At 36.9% G+C, this 25,241-nt stretch overlaps 2 protein-coding genes and 1 long non-coding RNA gene across 6 annotated transcripts in view; 2 read left to right on the forward strand and 1 right to left on the reverse strand.

Annotated features, from left to right (window-relative positions):
- Positions 1 to 160: 160 nt before the first annotated feature.
- Positions 161 to 22,936, reverse strand: LOC121257282. The gene is made up of 3 exons (XR_005939188.1): positions 22,788 to 22,936; positions 3,658 to 3,673; positions 161 to 175 (listed from the first exon to the last, which is right to left on the reverse strand). It is a non-coding gene; the product is annotated as an uncharacterized LOC121257282 (long non-coding RNA).
- LOC121257281 (phosphatidylinositol 4-kinase gamma 5-like) overlaps positions 6,864 to 25,241 on the forward strand; it is a 24,149-nt gene continuing 5,771 nt past the window's right edge. Inside the window, exons 1-3 of one of the 2 annotated variants that reach the window (XM_041158238.1) lie at positions 6,883 to 7,083; positions 7,619 to 9,360; positions 11,577 to 11,590. In XM_041158238.1, coding sequence (XP_041014172.1) covers positions 7,899 to 9,360; positions 11,577 to 11,590 — 1,476 coding nt within the window. In that variant the 5' untranslated portion in view covers positions 6,883 to 7,083; positions 7,619 to 7,898. Of the gene's footprint in view, positions 7,084 to 7,618; positions 10,132 to 11,576; positions 11,591 to 25,241 lie in introns of those variants that run through there. The other variant, XM_041158237.1, reaches the window with a different exon arrangement.
- Positions 24,352 to 25,241, forward strand: part of LOC121257279 (putative pentatricopeptide repeat-containing protein At1g13630) — a 9,252-nt gene continuing 8,362 nt past the window's right edge. For all 3 annotated transcript variants that reach the window (XM_041158234.1, XM_041158235.1, XM_041158236.1), the window contains exon 1: positions 24,352 to 24,959. In XM_041158234.1, coding sequence (XP_041014168.1) covers positions 24,506 to 24,959 — 454 coding nt within the window. In that variant the 5' untranslated portion in view covers positions 24,352 to 24,505. The remainder of the gene's footprint in view (positions 24,960 to 25,241) is intronic.

Consider the following 25,241-nt stretch of genomic DNA (forward strand, 5'->3'; position numbering starts at 1 on the left):
GGAGGAATATAAGAATTAATGACTTAGGTAGGTATGTGGGGGAAACAATGAACAAAGGAAAAGGATGTTCCTCTATTATTTGTAGGGTTGGTGGCAATGTCTTGTTCCTTCTTTCTAAGTACTCTTTACCTTTTTCTTAGACCCCCTCATTCTCTCTTTGTTTCTTTGTCATAACCTCATGATCTTGGCATCTATCTCGTTAAGCCCTCGTGACTAAGATTATCACTTATTCATTCTGTTAATGTCGTGTTTCGTATATTGGACAACAAGACGCTTTTGTTAGAATGCGCTTGCAAGGTTCAGATGGGATATATATATATATCTGGTTGGGTGGTCATTGATGTCTGTCAATAGCTTGCGTGTAGGTGTACCGAATGTTGTTATAGCGGTAGGCGTTCCCCTGTCTTGTCGGTTATGGCCTTGCCATTTTGTACCGGGATTGTACTACTGTTCTCTTTGTTCCTTTTGTCAGTTGGTAGACATGCCGCACCTGGTTGCACTCCCAAATCAGACTCGGAAAAAAGAATGAGAAATTCAACACGTACATACCACCTTCTATATCAAGACCAAATTTGCACTCCGGTTTAAGAAGTGAAATGTTTGGAAGTAAGATGAAATGGATATACGTGAACAATTTTCATGAATTTATTCTAGCATCTAGTTGATTGTGACAGGAACAAGGGTAGCTCTTAAGTCAGCTGGGATGTTATATATTCAACATTGATGTAATTGCAGTTTAATTAAGAACAGATGTTCCAACGATTCCACGAGTAGTACTTATCAATATTACAAAGTTGGTCTTGTTTCGCCTTCTCAAGACAAAAGAAATTAAAGACCTTATAAAATACATGAAATTAAGATTCAACCTTTGGCATTAGGGAAGTCGAGGAGCCTTTAATTAGTCTGATTGATCTAATTCACATTAATTAAAACCTCTCAAGCTGATGAGACAAACAATCCAACTAAATGATCTTCATTCAATATTTACGTGGCTTTCTACAACCCCAACTCAAAGATAGCTATAATATTTGAGAATTAATTTTCCCTCATTTGATCAGTTTTTCTCTCATGCAGATTACACAAGCAAAAAAGGGAAAAATTATCTAACGTAGCATATAATATCATGTGTATCAATTAATTAGGAATGATTGACCTACAATGCAATTTTACATACAAAAATAAAATTACATATTGATTATGTGACAATTAGTGTACACGATATGTATGTCAAATTATAAAACTCATTTTATTATAAATTGAGTAACATCAGTTTGTAATTTTATTTTTATTAGATCCATTTATAAATGTAGCACGCAATTCTCACATTGAATTAGGGTTGATAAACAAGAGGGAGGTTGTAAATTTTAAGTAAGGAATTAAGCAATATATAGATTCTCTTGCTATATATATATATATATATATATATATATATATATATATTGACACACACAAGTGAATAGAATTGCATGACGATGATAAGCTAATGAATTGAGTTTGACCAACATATATAGAGAAAAACTAGCTAAAACTACTATATATTATATGGGCAGTGCTAGCGTGCCCCCAACGGAATAAATCTCTATTTTCATTTTTTTTAATTTTTTTTTAAATATATCAATATACTAAAAATTATTTTCTTAAATATTAATTAAAAAAATTAAATATATAAATGGACAAAATGAGAAAATAAAATCAAGCGAGGTATTAACATTTTTCATATTATATTATATTTATACATTATATCAAGCGGACTTTATGAGCAGAAGAGAAATGCTTAGCCGCAGTGACCATGGTCGCCTCTGGTCCAGTCGTAGTACTGCTACTGGCCGGCGTCGACGGTATAGCTGTTGTTATTGTGGAGGAGGACTTCATGATGTTTTCACCATCACCGGAGCCCGCACATGATGATGATGAGAAGCAGGAAGCCAATGATCTTAAGACCGACGAGCACCGGCCATCTCGAATCCTCTTGATGATCTTATCCTTCATGCTGATCATCATGTTCTTGCTGCTCAAGAATCTGAAGCAGTATTACTACTAGTCTTCGTTCAGATTATAATAATTACAATCATGATCTAGAAATTACTAACTAATGGAGACAATTGAATTAATAAAATCCTAAAGAAAGAAGCTGCTTAATTCCAGGCTAGCTAGCTAGCTAGCTAGCTCTGATCTATATATTCAATCGATTGATGAGATTTGCTTGTACGTTCGTAATTATGATCTGTGGATTCCATGCATCATGTGCCATTTTATAAGGCAGCCTGCATGCTGGTTCCTTGGTGATTAAGCTAAGGAGGGAAACATCCCAGCAATAATTAATTCCTACCTTTCAATTCATGACCGCGTTTGATGATCTCTGAGCCCAACTAATTAACTTGACCCCGTCTAATTTGATCCATCGCAGTGGTATGAATGATTGTGATTGAATTATATATATATATATATATATATATATATATATATAAAAGAAAATAATTTATATGTAACATTTTTCATTATACATTTTATAACAATATGTTAAATGAGAGATAATTTTATAAAGACTTTATAAAAGTAACATTACTTTATAAAAATATTCTTATCTTCCATCATTATTGTGAAATATGTTGTGTGTATCAATACTCATATATAAATTATGGCATTTGAGAGATAGCTAGCTAGCTAAAGACGCCTTAGAGTTGTGTTTGGTTGTTGGAGTAAGTTGAACTCATCTCAAACTAATCATTGATGAGATTTACTATTTTTATAATTTTTCATAAAAAAGTTAAACTCATATGAATCTATTTTTGTATTCAAATACATATTCTAATCTATTTATATTTAAACACGTCTTAATGGATCAACAAAATATTAATATTTACAAATCAATTTAAATAATCTGGAATCGCAGCCTAAAGGCCACGTGCATGATTCATATTGTTTGATTATTCAACTAACCGAGAAAGGTCGAAGACCAACACATACACATAATTCTCAGCGCACTGTACATGTTTATTATATATAATATTGACACAACCGTATATTTGACAGCTGATCATATAAATTATGTCTAATACTTTGCCTTGAAGCTAAAGCTATCCGCCGTCCATTTGACTGCATGGTATGAGCAAGTCATGGTCAGAGTATAATGCTTTGTTCAACAACAGAGATCATGATCATCTTCTCGTCTCAAAATTTTTTTACAATTTTTTTTTTTCAAAACATTACTTAAACAAAATATTTTTTCATTTCAAATATTTAATTTTTTCATCTAATTTTATCTAATCATTATAAATTCTCCAACTTTTCAAAACAAAACATAAAAAACAATACAATTTTTTTAAATTTCAAAACATTCGCTCCTTCGTCCCCCTAAGGATCAAATCTAGGTGGCAAGCACATGTAGACCCTCTTCATGTAAGTTCACATAAAGAAAAGCGTTCTGAACATCTAATTGATAGAGAAGTCAATGGCCAATAGCAACAATCAAGATGACTTGTAAAGAGTTGGTTTTGGCAACTGGGACAAATGTTTCAAAATAATCAACACTTGCAACTTGAGTAAAACATTTGGCAACAAGACGAGTTTTATGTCTCATATGTATCTCTCAATTCTTCGATTGAGATGACAGGGAGGCCGGCTGATAAGCAATTATTCCTGCACCCATCCTAAAACAGTCGAGTAATCATAGCTACACTCGGGTGAGGCAAGGAAAAGGAAGCGCTCTCGACCGTAGGGAGAGGGGACTAAAGTATAATATTAAAAAATTATATTATAATAATATTTTAACTTTATAATATTTTTATTCAATTTTTTCTCTCATTTCCCAATACTTATTAATAGAACATCTTAATGTAAATAATTTCACTATTATTTACATAATTTTCATCCCAGTTCGTACCTAAGCATGCCCTTACTTAGGTAAGTAAAATAGAAATGTAATTTATATATTTATTAATTTTTATTCTTTCATTATCTATATTAAATGATTGAAAAATTATTTATAATTATTTTTTTGTCAGGTGTACGACGTTTCCATAACATCAGTCGGTTAAGGGCTGGAAATCCAAAAGTGAAAGTAGGGTGGAATTGAAAAGCCCAGCCCACTGGGCTCTAATTAAAAGCATGTGGTTAAATTACAAAGATGGACTTGGGCTGTTCTAAATTGCTTTTAAAGCCCATGTTGATGTTGCAGTGAAGTCTGCGCAAAGCGTTTTCGACTTTCAAAGAGTTGGGCGTCGGATAGCAAGACGAAGACACTTTCACTGGAAGTACGTTAATATTCATACGGAAACAGAATCATTGATACATAGGTCGTTGGTGTCTGGTCGACCATGATCAAGGTGCGTGCGCATGTACACTCGAACCGCATACTATATATATATATATGATTCCTTCGGAACGCCATATATACCAGAAAGAAAGAGAGAGTGCAGCATGCAGGCGTACCTGATCTCTGACTCGGTCTGTCTCAGTGACCCATTCCGATTCCATGAATAAAGAGTAGAATCCTGTGTCGTTGCCCACCGGACAATTTACCTTTGAAAGAGTTAAAAAGGGCCCATGAAGAACCCATAAAAGAGACGACGAATTGATAAGGATGTTTCAATCCCTTTTTTGGTTCCATTCTCCAGGCTTCAGCTTCGAAACTTCCTGCATAAAATGATGAGTATAGCGGGTGGTGAGGACCCATGCATCATGTCTGCGAGTGGTACGAGTGACCTCCCAATATTCCTTTGCCTTTTTATCCAAAAAGAGAAAGGAGCGAATTCCCCAGAGAGTACGGATCAGTGAATCAACAACCCAGGTGTTTTTTTTAATAATAATAATAATAATAAAGTAAAATTGTGACAATAACACGTGTCCGGATAATACCGACATGTCAGATTTTTAATTAAGATATATGTTTTTTTATTTAAAGAATTTTTGTCTTCATCATCTCTATATATATTATATTTTTTTTATTAATTTATTTTTTAAATTAATTGAATTGTTTTACTTATTATTTATATATTACACATTTGATAAGAGAAAAAAAAATATTATGTGATTGTATGATCCTTTTTATTAGAGAAATGATATTTATCATGGATTCATGAGGAGTTATTTAATAACTTGATGTTACATTAGAGAAAATAAAGAAATAATAATTAATTATGTAAAATGATGATGAATAATTTTTTTTTCTCTTTTACCAAATGGAAGAGAGGAAATATATAGGTACATTAGGTCCCAGCTGGAAAGAAGCCAAAAAAGTTGACAATTGGTTTGGATAATGAGTGTGATTTCCATTGAGTGCAAATTAAGCGTAATTAGCTCAAAATTAGGATGTTTTATTTCATTAATTGTGGATAGAATTGCATGCATGCATGCATTTGATGTCCCATTTATTGTGGGTAGCTGTAGTTAGTGTGCCACCCACAAGTAAGTAGTTGGTTAATGCATTTTCAACTTGTCATGTTTAGTGTAATATTAAGCTGATTATTTTAAAGCTCGTTCGAATAACGAGATGTGATGAGATGAAATAAGATGAGATTGTCTTAAATGAGTTGAATAAAATATTATTTTTTAATATCATTATTGTTTTGAGATTTGAAAAAGTTGAATTATTTATTATATTTTATATGAGAATTTGATAAAATTGTAATGATGAGATGAGATGATTTGAAAGTATTTCTGTATCCAAACAAGGCCTTAATGTCTTTTTAAGAAACATAATCAATTCTTTGTGGGGGTATTGTTCTATCCCTAATTGAAAATTGCTTACATTGGATAATTATATATGGAAAATAATCAACTCACATTTATTTTACAACTGTTTTATAACTCTATATTATAGAGTCTTTTTATAAAATTGATCAAACTTATTTTAATGAAATCATATGATTGCATTAGCTGCTTATAAATTGAGCCGTAAATAATTACCCTTTACCATGTAATATACTTCAATTATGATTTTCATGTTAGTTCCTCCCATTATTTGAATTCATTATCAGATAATAAAAATGTATCATCGATTTCTTTATTTTTTAGGGATTACCTATATATAAGTTTAGAACAATTATATTTATAAGCCGGTGTAAATAATATATCTGATAAAATGTTTATATGATATAATTTAATTTAAAAAATACTATTTAAGTGATGCGAATGATGTATTTTATTTTATACATGACTTAAGAATAGAAGAAAAAAAAATAATTTTTATTGATCCTCATGAAAATAGCATTTCTCATTCAAATCAAAGTTTTTGTTAATCAATTAAATTCTACAAGAGTGGAAATTATAATATGTTTGAGATGAGATGAGTTAAGATGAAAATTAAATAAGATATTATTATAATATTATTTTTAATATTATTATTATTTTAAAATTTAAAATAATTAATTATTTATTATATTTTATTTAAAAATTTAAAAAAATTGTAAAGATAGAAATAAATCAAAACAGGGCTAAAAAGCTTGGGTATTTTTTTTTTTTTTTGAAACATAAAGCTTGGTCATTTGAAACGTGAAGTAAGGGGTAAAAGAGGAATATAAACACAGTTCACTACTTTAGGACAATCGGTTCGGTACAGGAATTCAAACAATTTGCTGAGACTACCAGTTTGACGGTGACATCGCCACGTCATTATCCAATCCCTTATCTCCACGTCACGACTCGATCTCTGCCTCTCCTGTCCCCACACAGTCTCCCTCCCTCCCTTCATCTGACGTTCCAGACTCACTCTCATCTTCCAGATCAAGCGGTCTCGATTACGTGTTCTTGAGCCTATGAATCTCGCCCTAGTCCCTGGGGTAGGACCGTATGAGAGAGAGGGAGAGAGACTAGAGTGGTCAGCTTTTTAACCAGGGTTGGGTTAGTTTTCTAACCAGGTTTTACGCGCTGAGTTAAAGAACATTCGGACTCCGGAGACTGAACGAGTTCCAGAGAGCGCGAGCGAGAGAGAGCTTGAGAAGGAAGAAGGGAAGAACAAGCCCTTGGCTTGGAGGGCTGAACTGTACAGAATTCTTCCGATTTAACCGATTCTTCTGTTTCCTCTGGCTTTAGCCTTTTTCTTGGTTCGAGACTCCCGCCGCTTCTTCTAGATCTTGCATTTCGGTGTGTCTCTTCCTCCATTTTCTTAAGCCTAGCTTCCACTTCTCTAATCCTCTGTCTCTTCAGATATTGTCTTTGAGATATCCTCAAACGGTGTCTGCAAAATTGATCAATGATGTGATGGTATTGGGATAATGTGATCAATAGTTGTATTTAGGGTCACTTGAGAATTCCTGTTTTCGGTGGAATCTCATTCCCCATTTCTTTACATTTTTCTCTGTTACCAAATGTATCTTTCACGCTTTTTACGTATACATTCGCCGTCGCCCATGCTTTATTATTATTATTTTAATTTTTGCAGTTTCTTGAAGTTTATTCGAGTTATGACGAATTTAATCCCTCTTTTTTCTTTCCCGGAAATTTCTAACCGAAAAAATGCTCCAAGTTTTTCCCGAGAGAGGTCATTTACATTTACTTATTTTGCGGTTCCGAGTTCCGACGCTAATCAATACTCAGAGTCTTGTTATGATGTGGTCATTTATGTACTATTTGATGCAGTTTGTATGTATTTTTAATTCAGTTATGGTCCCTTGTGCAGAATCTCTCATTATCTGGGCAAGATGGCTCGCTCGGTGTAGCATTGGGCTACATCTCATTCCTCCGTCTTGTTGCTGTTATATGTCGTTCGTTTCTTTGTGAATCTTTTGTGGGATTTGAAGTTGTTTTTTATTGATTGATGATTTTTGGGGGGACATACTTTGATCTCAAACAATTGCTGTTGGCTTTGGAGTTTGGTGTTTCCTTGGGAGGGAATAAACTCTCTTCCACCACCGCCTCTGTTGCCGGCTGCAAAAATAATCAGTTGTTCTATCTATTTAATGTCTCTTGAATTGGACAGCCCTATTCAGACTCAGATGGCAGTGGCAATCTTTAAGAGCCCACTTGGCGGGGAATACCATGGAAGCTGGAGAATGGAAGGGAACCAGCCTGCAGGGAGGAGACGGGTATTTGTGCAAACTGAAACTGGATTTGTTTTGGCGATGGAATTAGATCGAGGTGATAATGTACATACCGTGAAGAGGAGGCTGCAGCTTGCTCTAAATTTCCCTACTGAGGAGAGCTCACTCACTTTTGGGGATATGGTGTTGAAGAATGATCTTAGTGCTGTTCGAAACGATTCCCCTCTTCTTCTCACACGGAACCTTATGCATAGGAGCTCCTCAACCCCGTGTCTGTCACCCACTGGGAGGGATATGCAGCAGAGAGATTGGAGTGGTCCTATTGAGATATTAGGGCAGTCGACTCACTTTGCTAAAATGAAACAGCTGTTCAAGGAAATTGTGAAGGCGATTAAGATTGGGGTTGATCCGGTTGCTGTTCATGGTGGACTTGGTGGTGCGTACTATTTTAGGAATAGCAGAGGTGAGAATGTTGCGATTGTGAAGCCTACAGATGAAGAACCCTTTGCGCCAAACAACCCAAAAGGCTTTGTTGGCAAAGCTCTTGGGCAACCGGGTTTGAAACGTTCAGTGAGGGTGGGGGAGACGGGGTTCAGAGAAGTTGCAGCTTACCTTCTCGACTATGATCACTTTGCAAATGTGCCTCCCACTGTTCTTGTGAAGATCACTCACTCAATCTTCAATGTAAATGATGGGGTGAACGGTTATAAGCCTCAGAAAAGAAAGCTGGTCAGCAAGATTGCATCTTTCCAACAGTTCATCTCGCATGATTTTGATGCCAGTGATCATGGGACCTCTAGTTTCCCTGTTGCAGCTGTGCATCGAATAGGGATTTTAGACATTAGAATTTTTAACACAGACAGGCATGCAGGAAACCTTTTAGTCAGAAAACTTGATGGTGTTGGGAGGTTTGGTCAGGTGGAGCTTATTCCTATTGATCATGGCCTTTGCTTGCCAGAAACGTTGGAGGACCCATACTTCGAGTGGATTCATTGGCCTCAAGCATCGATTTCATTCTCAGAGGATGAGCTTGAGTATATAGAAAATCTTGACCCAGTTCGGGACTGTGAGATGCTGCGGAGGGAGCTTCCCATGATTCGAGATGGTTGTCTGAGAGTTTTGGTTCTCTGCACCATTTTCCTCAAGGAGGCTGCTGCTTTCGGTCTCTGCCTTGCTGAAATTGGCGAGATGATGAGTAGGGAATTCCGTAGCGGTGAGGAGGAACCCAGTGAACTTGAGGTTGTTTGCATAGAGGCAAGGAGGATGCTAGCGGAGGAGGTGTTATTCCCCAAAGATGATTCTATAGATGAGAACTTCCAATTTGATATAGACTGTGAGGAACTAGAGTTGGACGTGACCCCAAATATGGTAGTAGAAGATGGTATGGCCAGAGCATCATTCCAATCTGGAATGGGTGGCAGTTCTTTTCGCTGTCCACTTTCTAAACTGGAGGAAAGCATCGAGGAGGAGGATGAGGAAAGTCGAGGAGAAGAAGAGCAAAAGGGAATTGCAACTCTGCCAGCTCCTGAAAGGATCCCAGCCATTTCAAAGCTTTCCATGTCGTTGAAGAATACTGTTTTGTGGGAGAAGAATCGAAAACACCAGAAACATACTGGAACAAAACTTGAGAATGGCTATTCAGCAAATACGTCCTCAGTGCATAGGAGTGCAAACGAGCAGCTTCCGGTGAGCATGAGCTTTGTGAAGCTGGCAGACATGAGGGAGGATGAATGGACTGTGTTTCTGGAGAAGTTTCAAGAGTTGCTGTACCCAGCATTTGCCAAACGGAAGTCTGTGACCCTAGGTCAGAAGCAGATACAGAGACTTGGTACTTCGTGCCAGTTTTGAGTTTGAGATACCTATAGTTTCTGGACAGAGAGAAGACTAAAGAAGAACAATAAAACTCGTAGGCTTGTGAGGATAGATAGGTTCGGTTTATGGGTTTTCTTCCTCGCAAGAGTTGTAACTAGTTGGGAGCAACGGTAGTAGGGACTGCTGTAAATATTCTTGGCATCAGCTAAAGTGGTGCGCTGAGTAGGAATTGGTTGTATTCCTTTGCTAGGTTTCTTTCTTTTTTTCTTTCACTCCTTGTGGACGGACATGTTTGATAAATAACCTGTAGACTTGAAAATCCAAAAAAGAAAATTATGCACATGTAGTACTTTGTTTCTCCAACTTGATATGATTTTTCTGTTCTTTTTTTTTTTTTGCCTGTCATAAGGGGAATGCTTTATTGGTGTTGGTAGTGGTACTGATCAAGGCATTGGTTGGCACTTCTATGTTCATTGTTTGGGTAAACTTAGCGAGCGTAGTCGGACTTTTGCAGGTTAGATCAAGCAATTTTTTTAATCAGTAAATTAAAATTTTATGGCTGAGAATTAGGTATAGCACAAGTACACGGGATATACAAGAGCAACACCTAAGCACGAGTGACTAGGAATAGAAGAAAATCATGAAAAATAAATCATTAAAGTCTAATACAATCGACTAATGAAACAATGTGTTAAAAAAAGAAGAATAAAAGGCAAAATAAAAGAGTTTGTAAAATTATAAACATTAATTTTTATAAGATGATATATCTTAATTGTGAGTGAGAGAGTAGTGCGTATCCATGTTTGAGATTTCCTTAAGAATTGTCGAACCACGAAGAAAGGCATGAGAATAAAGACAGCCATTAATTTGTGGCTCGTGGTGAATAAAATGAAGGTGTCGTGACAAGTGGGGTTTTAGATTTGATGGATGGTGGGGAAGATCGTGGAAGTTTGTGTAGGCGTGTAGATAATTAATCAATGTATAACATGAATTCATGAACTTTGAATGAAGATTATAGTGCTTGCTTCTGTTTCCAGCTGCATTTTCTTATCAACAAGACCTGACATGATTTCTACATAGACTGCTAATTCATGCTCTTTGTATCCGTACGGGGGTAAAAGGAGAATGACACGACTGCCATGTAAAATCACAGAACAGGGGACTCGGCGGCTGCTGTAGATACAGTTTAAACAACAAAATGATTTTATTGTTCCAGAAGACCTGGGGCTGTCTTTCATTTTCTGCGGCTTCTCTCCAACGTCTTCCATCACTTTGCCATCGTCTGTAAAATCAGGTTTTATAACTCGTAATGTCATTGCGAAAAAAGGACGGACGGGGGTCTTGTTTATCTCATGGTGGTTCAAAGGACTGACATTGAAGGCAAGAAAGATATTAGAAGCCAACAAAGGAACGTCCCTCAAACAACTTGAAGGAAATAATTCCAGGTATTGGCCCTTCAACCTGTTGGTGAGTATATGTACATATGCATATACTTTGTAAGGATTTCCTGGTCAGCATGCAGGTCTTTCCTGTACTTTATGCTTTAAACATCTCAAAATATTAGCTGATCTACACAATTGCATCCATAAAATTATAGGCTGAAAGTCATCGACTATATATGGTCTTGCTTTTCATAAACCATGAATTTTTTCTATTTTGACGAGGTCTCTACAGTTGCTGGTAAAATATGAGCTAGTACTGCTGCTTGAGCACAGCCAATAAATTTAGAAAGGTTAATTTCTACTCATGCAGAGGAGTAATATCCAAGTGTTCTGCAGAAAGAAGTGAAAATTGAGTGTGTTTCAGAAGCTTGCTTGGAGATAGGTGGTAAGGGTTGCTTTCAGTGGTGGGATTTTAACATCTGTCGCTGTAACAAACAACTTCTTATTCAGGGTACCAACCAAACATATCCACGTTCAGGATAGACTCAGATCGGGAGTTGCTATATATTTAGGTAAGAAGGAGAGTCCCTATAGATTTAGGTAAACAAGCAGTTGCTTAAACTTGACTAGAGCTGACGTGAAAGAATTAGAAAAGTTGATAAGATTCTGTTTGGTATTGTCAGAGAAAATTAGCCTGCACAGTGACTGAGGTGAAAGTGGCTGCCTTGCCTTATCTTTGATTTGATCTATTTTGTTTCATATTCATTGCAACTTGGTCGTTGGGTATGCTTTCAAGGTTTGTAATGCAAGATAAATTGATGCCAACACAGGCTTAGCAGAATAAAAATGATCCCCACAGAGAAGCAAAGACAGACATAGGTGGGGACTGGGATTTGTCTAGTTGTCTGTTCCTTCATATATTACATCTTCAAGCGAAGCGAAATGGCGAAGTTTTGATCTTTTAGAAGAGATGGTACCCATATTTTATTAGAAACTTACACTCACCGGAGAATACAGCAGTAACAATCTCAATCACCATGGGGCCGGGTTTATAGATAATGTTAGGAAAATCCAAAACTGATCAGGTGCAAAAATATCTCTAGGAAAGAACCTATCTTGCAAGCCAATCTGAAATGCAAATACCTTCACAAAAGAAATATTGAAGATAATCACAGATCAAAAAGACCCAACGGCTATAAGTCCGTCTATGAAAACTCAACTCAAATCACTCCAACAGCTACAATTTCCTCTATAGAAACTAAGATGGTAAGACCCATTTCACTCTAACGGCTCCAACTCCCCCGATGGAAACTGAGACCCACATCCACAACATAACTGCTGCAAATCCCTCTATGGAAACCGAGATTCAAGCCAACCAAATTCATGTCAATAACACAACAGCTACACATGCTTTATATGAAAAAATTCAGCACAAATATTTTGTAAATGGCTAGTTAGTTTCCTTATATTTTCTTTCACTTCATTGTACATATGATATATATATATATATATATATATATATATATATATATATATATATATAGACTCTCATGCATGGACTCATAGTTTGTGAGACTTTTTTTTACAAATAGCTTGAATTCATTGTCTTTATAGTATCCTGAGCCTTGTGAGAGTACAAGAGAGTCTTCCTCTCGATTAAACATGGCCTCCATCTTGCTGAGTGTAAGCAACTTCGTTACTCTCAAACTCATCCAAGGAAATTATCCTTTGTGGAGAGAACAAATTTTAGCCTTGGCTGAGAGCCAAGACTTGGTCAAGCACCTCATTGGTGACTCCCCCCCACCACCCAAACACTCTGATGATTCCCCCAACCCAACCCAACCCAAGAATTAACCTAGACATGCCTTCAATGGTGCAAGGCAGATCGACTCCTTCGTGGGTGGATCATTGGAACCCTGTCCGAAGAAGCACTTGGATTAGTGGTTGGTCTTGACACCTCTAACCATGTCTAGGAAGCCCTCAAAGCTGCCTATGCCCAAGCCTCTCAAGAGAGGGAATTTCACCTTAACCAGCAAATCTCGTACCTGCGGAAGGAGCCAACCTCCTCTCTTGTCGACCATTTTCGACAGTTCAAGACCCTATGTGACAATTTACAAGCAATCAGACAGCCTATGGAGGATAAAATGAAGGTGTTCTCCCTCTTGAACAGCCTTGGACTGAACTACGAACCATTCATCACCTCCATACTTAAACCACTGATGCCGACATATTCTGAAGTGGTGCCGCTCCTCCAAGGGTATGAGCTCCGATCTCACCTTCATGATTCTTTCTTTAACAATTCTATGGTTTTTTATGGACAAAGAACAGACTCTAACACTCGGCGGCAAGGTGACCGACCCTTCTCCTCCAAGGGACGCGGGTTCACCCAATCGAGTTTCAACTCACGAGCCCCTCACAACTTTGCCTAGCCACATGCACCACACCACTTAAATAACTCGGCTCCTACACGAGATTCCAAAAAAATTGACACTTGTCAAATTTGTGGCAAAAAGGGACATGTGGCACTTAAATGTTGGTAATGTTTTGATCATGCTCTTCAACCTGATGATGTCCCACAAGCTTTGGTTGCACTCACTCTTAATAACTTTGTCTCTGATATTGAATGGACTGCTGACACAGGTGCATCTGCCCACATGACATGTAATCCAGGTATGCTTGAAAATCTTTGCCGTTATTTTGGTATTGACGCTTTTATTGTTGGTGATGGCACATTACATGAAATCATTCATATTGGTGATACTATTATTGGATCTTCAAATTAAATTAAAAGATGTTTTATTAGTTCCCGATCTTGCTAAAAATATTTTATCTGTTAGTCAATTAATGTCTGATTATCCTTACCTGTGTGAATTTTATGGTATTGGTTTCTCTATAAAGGACAAAGTGACCAATTGCACAATCTTGAACGGGCGACGAAAGGGTAACTTGTATGTCTTATCTCCACCTGTTGAAACTCATTTCTCCACCCGATTTCGATCGGTACCTGAAGAAATGTGGCATCAATAGTTGCATCATCCCCAAGCCTCTACTCTTCAAGTTCTTCGCTCCAAAGGTCTTATTTAACTCGTCGGCAAGCATACTGGTACCTCGATTTGTGAGAGTTGCCAACTAGGAAAAATGAGCAAATTACCTTTCTTGTCCTCTGACCATCCTCATCTTAATGTATTTGATAAAATCTATTGTGACTTGTGAGATCCTACCCCTGTTTTATCTGTTGAAAAATTTAATATTATGCATGTTTAATTGATGGTTTTTCAAAATATATGTGGTTTACTCCCCTTCGAAAAAAATATGATTTTTAATGTCTTTCCTCCAGCAACAAGGAATCTTGCATCAATATTCCTATCCCCACACCCTTGAACAAAATGGCTTAGTCAAATGCCGACATCGCATCATTAGGGAATTAGGCATGACTATACTTTTTCATAGTGGTGTCCCAAAACGCTTCTAGGTAGAAGCTTTCACTATTGCTGTTTTTTTAATTAATCTCCTCCCTTTTACCACCCTTGATCTTGACTCTCCGTTTTCCATCCTCTATGGTCATTTTCCCGACTATACCTCTCTTTGTGTTTTTGGTTCAAAATGTTATCCTTATACTTGGGACACCAAACATAACAAGTTTGATCTCAAAGCTTTACCTTGCATTTTCTTAGGCTATAGTGAACACCATCAAAGTTACAAATGCTATTACCCACCCTCTCGACGAACCTTCATCTCACGAGATGTTGTCTTTGATGAATATACCTTCCCTTTTAAAAACCTGATAACCTTCATGTCCCCTCCTCCACTACTCAAATATTGTCTGTGTTCCATGAATGGCGCTATCCTATTTCAAATATTGACTCTTCAGGTGCTACTAGTTCTTCTACCTTGTAGGTCCCCCCATCTTGATGCAGATATTCCCATTCCTCTGGTGATTGTGACAGAACCATTCATCGCACCTACCTCATCTAGTCAAGCAATGTCGAGTAATGCTCCCTATGAGACAAATGCCTCCGCTCCTTCACCGCCATCACCAGTGGCCAACTCCACCCAGTCTCCTTCTTGCCATCGCATGGTTACACACTCCAGGGTTGGCATTCACAAACCTCACCCTAAATATGCTAACCTTCATGCTCTTGTCGATCTTCCACAGGAACCAAAGATCGTCCGCTCTGCTCCCAACCATCTTGGTTGGAACAAGGCTATGCAAGATGCAATACAAGTACTCCATGACAACCACACATGGACCTTTGTGCCCCGCATCTCGTCCATGGATGTCATTGGCTGCAAATGGTCTTTAAGACCAAAATCAAAGGATTCCATCAAATAGATGAGGTTAATTATAGAGAGACTTTCTCTCCTGTATCAAACCTGGCACCATTTGCATTGTACTTACCTTAGCTTTTTTTCATCGTAGGGACATTCGTCGGCTTGACGTCAAGAATGTTTTTCTCCGTGGTCTTCTACAAGAAGATGTTTTTATGGATCAACCTCCAGGTTTTATCCATCCAACTCTTTCCTCACATGTTCACAAATTAAACAAAGCTTTATATGGTTTAAAACAAGCTCCTCGTGTATGGTTTGATAAATTTAGTAATTTTCTCATTGCTTATGGGTTCTCTTGTAGCACTGTTGACCCATCTCCTTTTACTTATCACTCTCTTCTCATAGCACTATTGTTTGCATAAAAATATAATCTATAAGCACATATAATCGTAACAAGTAGTAAAGTGTTTTAAAGAAAACGGTTATTGAACCCACAAGAAATAATTATGCTATTGAGTATTGAAATTGACTAAATTAATTATATTTGAAAAACTGAAACTTGAAGAATGGCTTATCTAAATTAAACTGAAGAAACGAACATTAAAATTAAGATTTTAAAAATAATAAAAATAGATCTAGAGCATTTGACTTCATCTAGCAAATCCCACTCAAATTATTCTTCCTTGTTATTGAATTCTAATTATCCCGAGTTGATGATAAAAATTCATTAACTATTCAATATTTTCTCTCGAACAATACCAAAAATATCTCTAACAAATAACTCCATATCTCTATGTGAATTTAACGAATTGGAGACTTATTAAGTTCTTTGAATTTTTCTTGAAAATCATACTAGTCGCTGCAAAGCATCTCTGCTTTCGCTCAACTAATGGTGTTTAATTCTAGAGCTTTAATAACAAATCACCTCTAGGTCTCATTGCAATCCAAAAGACAGAACAATAATTAGCTAGAAAATTGAAAGTATTAAGAATAAAGAATAAACACTCAATCATGAAAATATTGAAAATAAAATAACTTGGAATATAACATGTATGTTCAATGCTAGGCTACATCAAAACTCTAGAAAATAAAATTAGGTCATAATAAAATTAAAAAGAAAAAGAAATAAAACTGGTGTTCTTAGTTGGAGTCGGTTGATGAAACATGTGGCTCTTGCCTTTGCTCCCCCAGATTTGCCTACTTGAAAGAAACTGAAATAATAAACTCTGAACTATCGAGACCTAAACTCAGACTCTCTAAAACTCAAAACTAAAACTAAGTTTAAGAACCAAGACACCATATTCATCTCACAAGACGGGATTAAATAGATGTCAAAACTCAAACCCGAAAACAAAATAAATGTGGCTACAATCTAATCTAAAAATCTGAAAAATAGTTTCAAAAGATAGATATTAACCTAAAAGAAAATTATCCCAAGAATCTCAAAATTATCTAAAATGGAAGATTTAGTGATATGCGGTTTGAATTACGGAGTTTAAGAGGATTTGGTAGTCAGTAAATTGATTACGGAACTTGGTAAGATCCCACTGAGTAGATGTTGTGTACGTTAAATATAACTGGCGAGCGTGGAGGTCATAAATGAACGGGCGTGGGGGTCACAAAGATCACACGACCCTCGTCTTGCCTACTGAGTGGAAAGACTCCTCTCGCCAACCTACCGAGGGTAAAGTTGCTCGCCTTTGCTGGTTGTTGCCCACGTTATTGGTATTTGATTGGTTAGACTGGTCACCAAGTCTTTACACCTATTTTGATCGCCATTGGGTCTCCTCACCTGCCGAGAGGAACAATTATTCTCTTTGCTTCATGTTGTACAAGACTTCTCGCCTATCGAGAGGTCAGTCTTCTCGCCTTTGATAGGAAAAATCTCTTTGCTGTCCATGGGACAAGGCTCCTTTCCCAAATCTCATTGGCTCTCTTCAGATCTCACTGCCTCTCATCGGTCTGGATTCGTAGTCTCTTATTTTGTACCAAAATGCCCTCCTTTTACATTAAATCTTCTTATTCCTTCAAATCCAAGAAAATAAATAAAAATATGTAGAAATGAAATAAAATTAATAGTATTAAAAAGAAAATGATATTTTTCATAAATAAAACAGTGATAAAAATTACATAAAAATAACACTTATTAACTATCATTCTTTTGTTATATGTTGATGATATTCTCTTAACTAGCTCCAATGCTATTCATCTCAACACTTTCATCACTACTCTTGGCTAACAATTTTCCATGAAAGACTTTGGTCCGTTTCATTAATTTTTAGGGATTCAAGTCACTCACACCTCTGATGGGTTCATCTTGTCTCATGCCAAATATGCTTAAGATATTTTAGAATGTGCACAAATGCAAGATTGCAAACCTATGGGTACCCCCATGATGCCCAAAACAAAGGGTCTCACTAATGACATTCCCTACCCTGACCCAAGTCAGTATCGTAGCATTATTGGTGCCCTTCAATATCTTATACTCAGTTGTCCCGACTTAGCCTTTTGTGTCAACTTTGTCTCACAATTTATGCACTTCCCCACCATTGCTCATTACAAAATGGTGAAACACATTCTAGGGTATTTACATGTTACATTTGATCTTAGTATGCATTTTAATTTACAATCTACACTTGATCTTTATGTCTTTTCTAATGCAGAATAAGCTGGCTGTTCTTAAACTCGTTGCTCTACAACCAGCTATTGTGTGTTCTTGAGTAGCAACTGCATCTCCTGGTCCAATAAAAAATAACACATTGTCTCTCGCTTCAGCTCCGAAGCCGAGTATCTTGCTAGGAACCACACCACTGCAAAACTTACATGGTTTCCTTTTTGCTCTGTGATCTTGGTGTTCAACTCTCGTCATCACCCGTCCTCTTCTGTGATAATTTAAGTGCTCTTCATATGACTGTTAAACCTATTTTTCATGCTCGTAGCAAACATTTGAGATTGACAACCACTATGTGCGAAAACACGTTGCTCTTGGTCTTCTTCAAACACGGCATGTCCCAGCCTCTCTTCAACTTGCGGATATTTTTATCAAGAGTAATGCTAGGGAGCTCGTTTTGGGCTCCTGCTTTTTTTTTTTTTTTTTTTTTTTTTTTTTTTTTTTTTTTCCCGATTGCATTTTTTATTTAGGTTTTTTTATTTAGTGATTAAGAAAATATTGTTTAATATGTATTTTTTTTCTTTTTTAAAAAAATATTTAAAGTATTAAAAAAATGATGTGAAAAAAAATCTTTAAAATTTTTTTTAACATCATTTTTTTAACGCTTTTTAAATATTTAAAAAAATCACAATATTATTAAACAATATTTTCTTAATCACTAAGTAAAAAATATAAAAAATGCAATTGGGAAAAAAAAGGGAGCCTGCTAGCATTTAAACCTCTTGGACGTCCTGCTCTTTATTCATTACGTTCCAAATTTGGCCATCTACTTAGGCATAGTTTGCAAGGGTGTATTGAAGATAATCCCACAGATCAGAAAGACCCAATGGCTACAAGTGCCTCTATGGAAACTCAGACTTAAATCACCCCAACAGCTACAATTTCCTCTATGGAAACTAAGATCCATTTCACTCTAACGGCTCCAACTCCCTTTATAGAAACTGAGACCCACATTCACAAAATAACTGCTGCAAATCCCTCTATGGAAATCGAGACTCAAGCCAACCAGATTCACGTCAATAACACAACGACTACACATGCTTTATATGGAAAAATTCAACGCAAATCTTTTGAAAACGGCTAGTTGGTTTCCTTAAATTTGCTGTCACTTCATTATACATACGATATATATATTGGAAGGCTCTCATGGATGGGCTCATGGTTTGTGAGACTTTTTTACAAACAGCTTGAATTCATTTGTCTTTAAGAAAACTCAAACCAAAGGCGAAGTTTGATGAAGATTTCGTAATTAGAATCTGAACCACTGTGGACCTCTACCATGTCAAGAGAGCTTAAGTTTTCTTCTGTTTAACTTGGGTCAAATTGGTTTGCATTATCCATTAACCTTTTGGTATCACCAACCCAACCCACGCGATTGGGAAATATATCAAATGGATATGATCGGAAATATAAACTGAAAAAAGAAAGTAAAAGGACAGAAAGCTAAGGGAAAGCCATAGTATTAGGGAAGATGAAGATTAAAAAAGAACATTAGCACATAATTATGGTAAAGATGCTCTTAACCATGAAAGTGGGTTGTGGCGGATTTGGTGAACCAAACAAAAGACGGTTGGAATGTGGAACTTCTGATCCAACTCTTGGGAAATGAGCTTAGTAGGCATATCCTAGAAAAACAATCCCCAATGAGAATGAGACCAAACCTCCCTATATGGAAACCAAAGACTAATGGGATATTCTCAACTAAATTGATCTGGCGGGTAATTAGAAATAGAGGTCTGTAGACTTGGTGGGGCAAATGGATTTGGCATAAGCTGATACCGTAAGAAATGACGATTTTTGTGTGGAAAAGCTTCCATAAGGGTCTCCCTCTAGACTCTTACATTAAAAAAATGCAGATTGCAATGGCCCTTAAGTGTGATTGTTGCTCTTTTGTTTCTGTAAAGAGTCTGGACCCTGTCTTGCTTGAGGTTGAAGTGGCTAGATCTCTGTGGAGTTTCTTTGAGAAGGCAGTGGGTATGCAGAGGGGCAGTACCAGAAGTGGACACAGAATATTGCATGGTGGTTTCGAAAGGCTAAGTTGACGTCTCAAATTACCTTGCTCATTGGCCTCTTGTCATTAGTTGGTTTCTTTGGATCAGAAGATGTAGTGCATGCATGGAGGGTGTAAGGGGATTTTCCCTTCACTTATAAGCCCACTAGGCGCTCGGCTGAGAGTAATGGGTTTTGTCTCGATACCCAACCCAGGGTCCAAATTTTCCCACGAAGCAACTCGCTTGCAAATGAAAGTAAGCAATGATGGCTGATGGGATGAACATACTTGACACCGCTCGGCCGCATCCCACTCAAGGGGACTCGTACATAGTAGAACGGAAAAGACAGAGAACCTTTGATCTTCTGACAATGGAACATTGACGGACGACCAACAGGGCCTGTAATAAGGCAAATCGAGGAACCACGCCGCATTAATGGCACCATTACCCGAGCAACATGCCCCATTAATGGCACCGTCGTAGAGGCACGCCGCATTTAAAGAACTCTAACAAAAGGAGCAATAAAAAGGAGATGGGCTCCATGGGGGCAGGCACGATATGCCACCCCCCAAACTCTCAGTATAAATAGTGATCCCTAGGTATGAGAAAAGCTCTCTAGACTCTCTGATTATTTACAAACTTTCAAAATATTCTACTGACTTAAGCATTGGAGACTTCCCGGCCCCAAGGTCACCCTTTCCCAGCTTTTTTCTTCTTCATTTTCACAGACCCAGTTTTGAAAACCCGAGTTGTTGGAACATAGCCCAAAAGCATACGAAACATGATGTTAACAGAGGGTAAAGCGGATTCCAGTAAGGTTGTTTGCATTAAAATTAAGTATTCCTTGGTAGAGAGGCTGATGGATGAACCGAATTTGAAATTTCTAAAACTTTCTGACACATTGATCTTAAACAAACTGAGTATTGCACACAACCTAGTCAAGAGACCAAGGTGTCAAGTGCTGAGATGGTGCCCCCCAAGAGAGGGCTATGTGAAGTTGAATATCGATGGGAGCAGCTTAGGTAATCCAAGTGAAAGTAGAGGGGGAGAGGTCCTTAGAAACCTAGAAGGAAAATTTGTGGCTCCTTTCACAAGTACTAAGGCAAGGGTTTGAATGCCATGGCGGAGGCTTTGGCTCTTGTAGACAAGCTTAAGTTGTGCACCAAAATGCAAATAACTCATGTGGAAGTGGAATTCGACTCAAGGATGATTTGTGGGTGGTGGCAACATGGAAATGAGGTAAGCTGGATGGTCAAGGAAGCATGGGAACAGGCAAGGGAGATAGTGTTGAGGATGGAAGTACAAGTTTAGCACATCTACAAGGAAGTGAATCAAGCCGCAGACTACCTAGCTAAGATAAGGGCTCGGGGATTTAGAATAGAGATACTACAAAAGCAAGATTGACACATGAGGTGAGAGGAGCATTTGGGCTAGACAAGGCGGGATTGCCTTGTTTATGTTGTAAATGATTTTTGACAACATAGTCTAGTGTGCGTATATGCACCTTGTCCTTTTCAAGATGATTTTTCTTTCAATGTAACCATGATTTTCCTATGCAAAAGTGAGTTTTTTAATATATACTTTGGAAATATACATCAAACAAAGAATAAACACTTGAGAATGTAATGAATGAAGATGAAGCAAGTTTAGCTTTCCTATTTCAACCACTTATCCCAATAGTTTAAATATACAGAAAAATATAGATTTAATCTTTTATATTTTATCTTAGAGAAGTATTGTAACCTCAAAAAGATCACACAAAAGTAAATCTATAAACTGACATGACTTCATATGATGCGTTAGATCTATTTTACAATAAAATTATAATATTTAATTAAATGGAATAGACTGTAGAGTTATGGTTCAAACTCAAGACTGTTGTTCTGATAGCATGTGAAATTACCACTCATCCCAAAAACTTAAACTTATAGGAAGAAATAGATTTAATCTTTTATATTTAATCTTAATATTATGGTCATCTACTATGTAGAACTCTTTACAGACTCAAAACTGCATAACCATTTATTCAAGGAAAAAAACTATTGATTTGAGAAAATTAATGCTACTCACCATCCTTTTTACATCACAATTCCATTATCCCATTATACAATATTAAATGAATGGAAACTATTTGTTATGTCCAACTTGTAGGTCCATCATTTGATATCACATTATGAAATGTTGAGAGGATGATGCTAAAATAGATGATAATTAAAAGGTTTGATTTGAGAATTATGTGAATATCTTAATAAAAAAATATTAAATGAACAAAAATTGATGGATTAATCATAAGAGTAATTCTACATACAGTGGCGAAACTAGGAATTTGTTTCAGGGGGGCCAAGCAAAGTTAAAACTATATGATATGTCAAGAACAATATATCATTGAAATAACATAAAGACACTCATACAAATATATCAAACAAAAGAAACACAAAATGTCTAAATTGTAACTTGCATTCTTTTAAAGAAATAAAATCATCAAGTATTGAATCTAATTGAACTTATAAGTAATTTATAATCTATAAAATTAAAATAATTTTTTAGAAGGGTCAAGATAATTTTTTAGAGGGGCCAACACAAAATAATATTAATATAATCCTATTAAATTATAAAAAAATAATATATATTATTATTTTTTTAACACGGCCCCCCGCCCCTATGTAGGTATGTCGTTGTCTACATACAACCATGAAGTGTATAAACGCCGCGTAATCGCTTTGAAAAATAGTGAGATCCACTATTAAAAAATTAAATTTTTTCATGTGGGTCCCATGTTTTATTCACTTTTTTCAAAACGATTATGCGGCTGTTGCACAATTCACGGTTGCAAATATCTTTTCTTTAATCATTAATCGTTCAAGCTCTAGTTGTTATTATTGTTGTTGTTGTTACTGTTGTTGTTGTTATTATTATTATTATTATTATTATTGAGAAGAGGATTTACTTCCCCACTTGGGTCGAGTGGGGTTTGGTCCCCCTCAGGGCCCAAACCGGCCAATAAATGGTCTAGTATAGAACCAATGAAGGAAAGAGGATTGGGCCGGGCCCTAGGAGGCCCTTCAGATATGGTGACTGGTCACGTCACCTGCTTAGACCACATCCCACACCGTGGGACAACAAGCATACTGCATTAAATGATCTGGAAAACTAGCACGCAACGATAGAGCCGAACGTCCACTCACCTCTGTGGCCAAGGTAGTGCGCGCACCTCCCACTCTTACTTGCTGCAGGGGACAGACTAGTGATCCACGCACAATATGGCAGGTCGATGACTAACATGACAGGTGGAAGCCTGCCACCAGTACAGTGTCCTGTACACCCTTGCACAATCTGCTAGCAGTGGGTGGGAACCACGATGACCGGATATATAAACACGTCCCGGGCTCAGGTAGAACTCTCTGAACACTTTTTCTTTACATTCCTACATAAAGAGATAATTCTAACTTAAGCATGAGAGGTGTCCCTCACCACCCCAAACCTTCATCTCCTTGGATATTGAAGGTCGAATGGAGGGATCGTCGAGTTGCCCATGCTACTAAACACGACATCAGCAATTATTATCATTATGATTAAATTGGTATGCAATGCACTACACTTTGAGCCCACTATAGTGATTTGATCCCATCTAATCTTTTTGTTAGTTCCTATTTTTCAAACAAATATATATATATATATATATAATTGATGAATAAAACTATTTTTAATACAATTGAATAAAAATTTGGATAAAAACGTGGTATATAAAACTTTTCTTAAACAAAGCAAAAAAAAAAAAAAAAAAAACTTTTGTTAAAGGGTGTGGCTACTATGTCGCTCTATGTTGACCGCTGGGCAAACCGTCCAGTGTAATTTTTTTTTTTTACATTTTTTTAATGCATTTAAATATTTTTAAAAAATAAAAAAAAATCAATATATTTAAAATTATTTCTTTAATCATTAAGTAAAAAAAAAAATTTTTTTTACAGAACGGTCAAATAGAGCGGTACAAATGGGTGGGCAAAATAGTGTTTATTTTTATTAAAAGTTAAAACGAGGCTGTTTTAACTTGACTAATGATTGGCCAATAGCCACATGTTAGAGTTGAGAACTCAAGAAGACCATACCACTCACCGCCACAATAAGAATCTGTGTCGTCTCTTTTTCTTTCTTTATCACTAAACCTTCAAAATTGCCGCGAAATCAACGGCTCTCTAAAACCCTAATCTCTCTCTCGCCTATTTTTGTTTTTTTGATACGTATCTCTCTCGCCTATTGAACCTAAAAGCTTCTTCAAATCCCAAGCCCCCTCTCAACACCCTGCAACTTCTGCGTCCCTCTCCACTCAATTGTCCCAAATTTTCCCGGGAAACAAACAAACGAGCGAACTGCTCCTTTTCCTAAAACCCTAGCCCCCAGTCAATGCTCCACCACCTACGCCAATGGAAGAACCCTCTCCATTTCCCAGCAAGATTCCGAACCCTTCTTCCCCTCTCTTCCATCCTCTTCACCAAACCCTCGGTCTCCGCCGCAAAGCTTGAAGACGAGCCCGCCAGTTCCTCCGCCATTCCAAACACTAGCGACACGGTTGGAGAAATTCTCGCCGGTTTAAGGAGCTTCGGCTTGATAAGATTTTTCTGTGGGGATTATTTTCGGACTGTCGTTCTAACGCTGAATTGGACTCAGGTGGATCAGATTATCGATGTACTGAGGGTTGAGAGTCCCGACTTTGCTGTGGATTTTTTCCATCTGTTAAAGGATAGGTATCAGTTTCGGCATTCGAGGGCTTCGCGGTTCATTGTTTCGCATGTTCTGGCGGAGAAAAAGCGGTTCAAGGAGATGCAGTTGGTTATAAAGCAAATGGTAGAAGAGGAAGGTGTGGTATTCCATCGTTTCTATTAGGATAAAGGGTCATTTTATGGATAATAGTTTATAGCCAAGGAAAAGGAATTGAAATTATTTTCTTTTGGTTTCCCTAAATTCAAAACCTTTTATCAACTAATGACTAATGTTTAATTTGCACTGGTCTGGGCTGACCTGAGCTGAGAAAATTATTGGATTTTGCACTTTTTTTCCCTTTGAATTTGTGTTGGATTGTACAGCATCAGTTACATTGAGAAGGGACTGAATTTATTATTGATAGACTTCTCGTGATTTC

Source organism: Juglans microcarpa x Juglans regia, chromosome 3S, assembly GCF_004785595.1.
Source record: "Juglans microcarpa x Juglans regia isolate MS1-56 chromosome 3S, Jm3101_v1.0, whole genome shotgun sequence".
Lineage (NCBI taxonomy): Eukaryota > Viridiplantae > Streptophyta > Magnoliopsida > Fagales > Juglandaceae > Juglans > Juglans microcarpa x Juglans regia.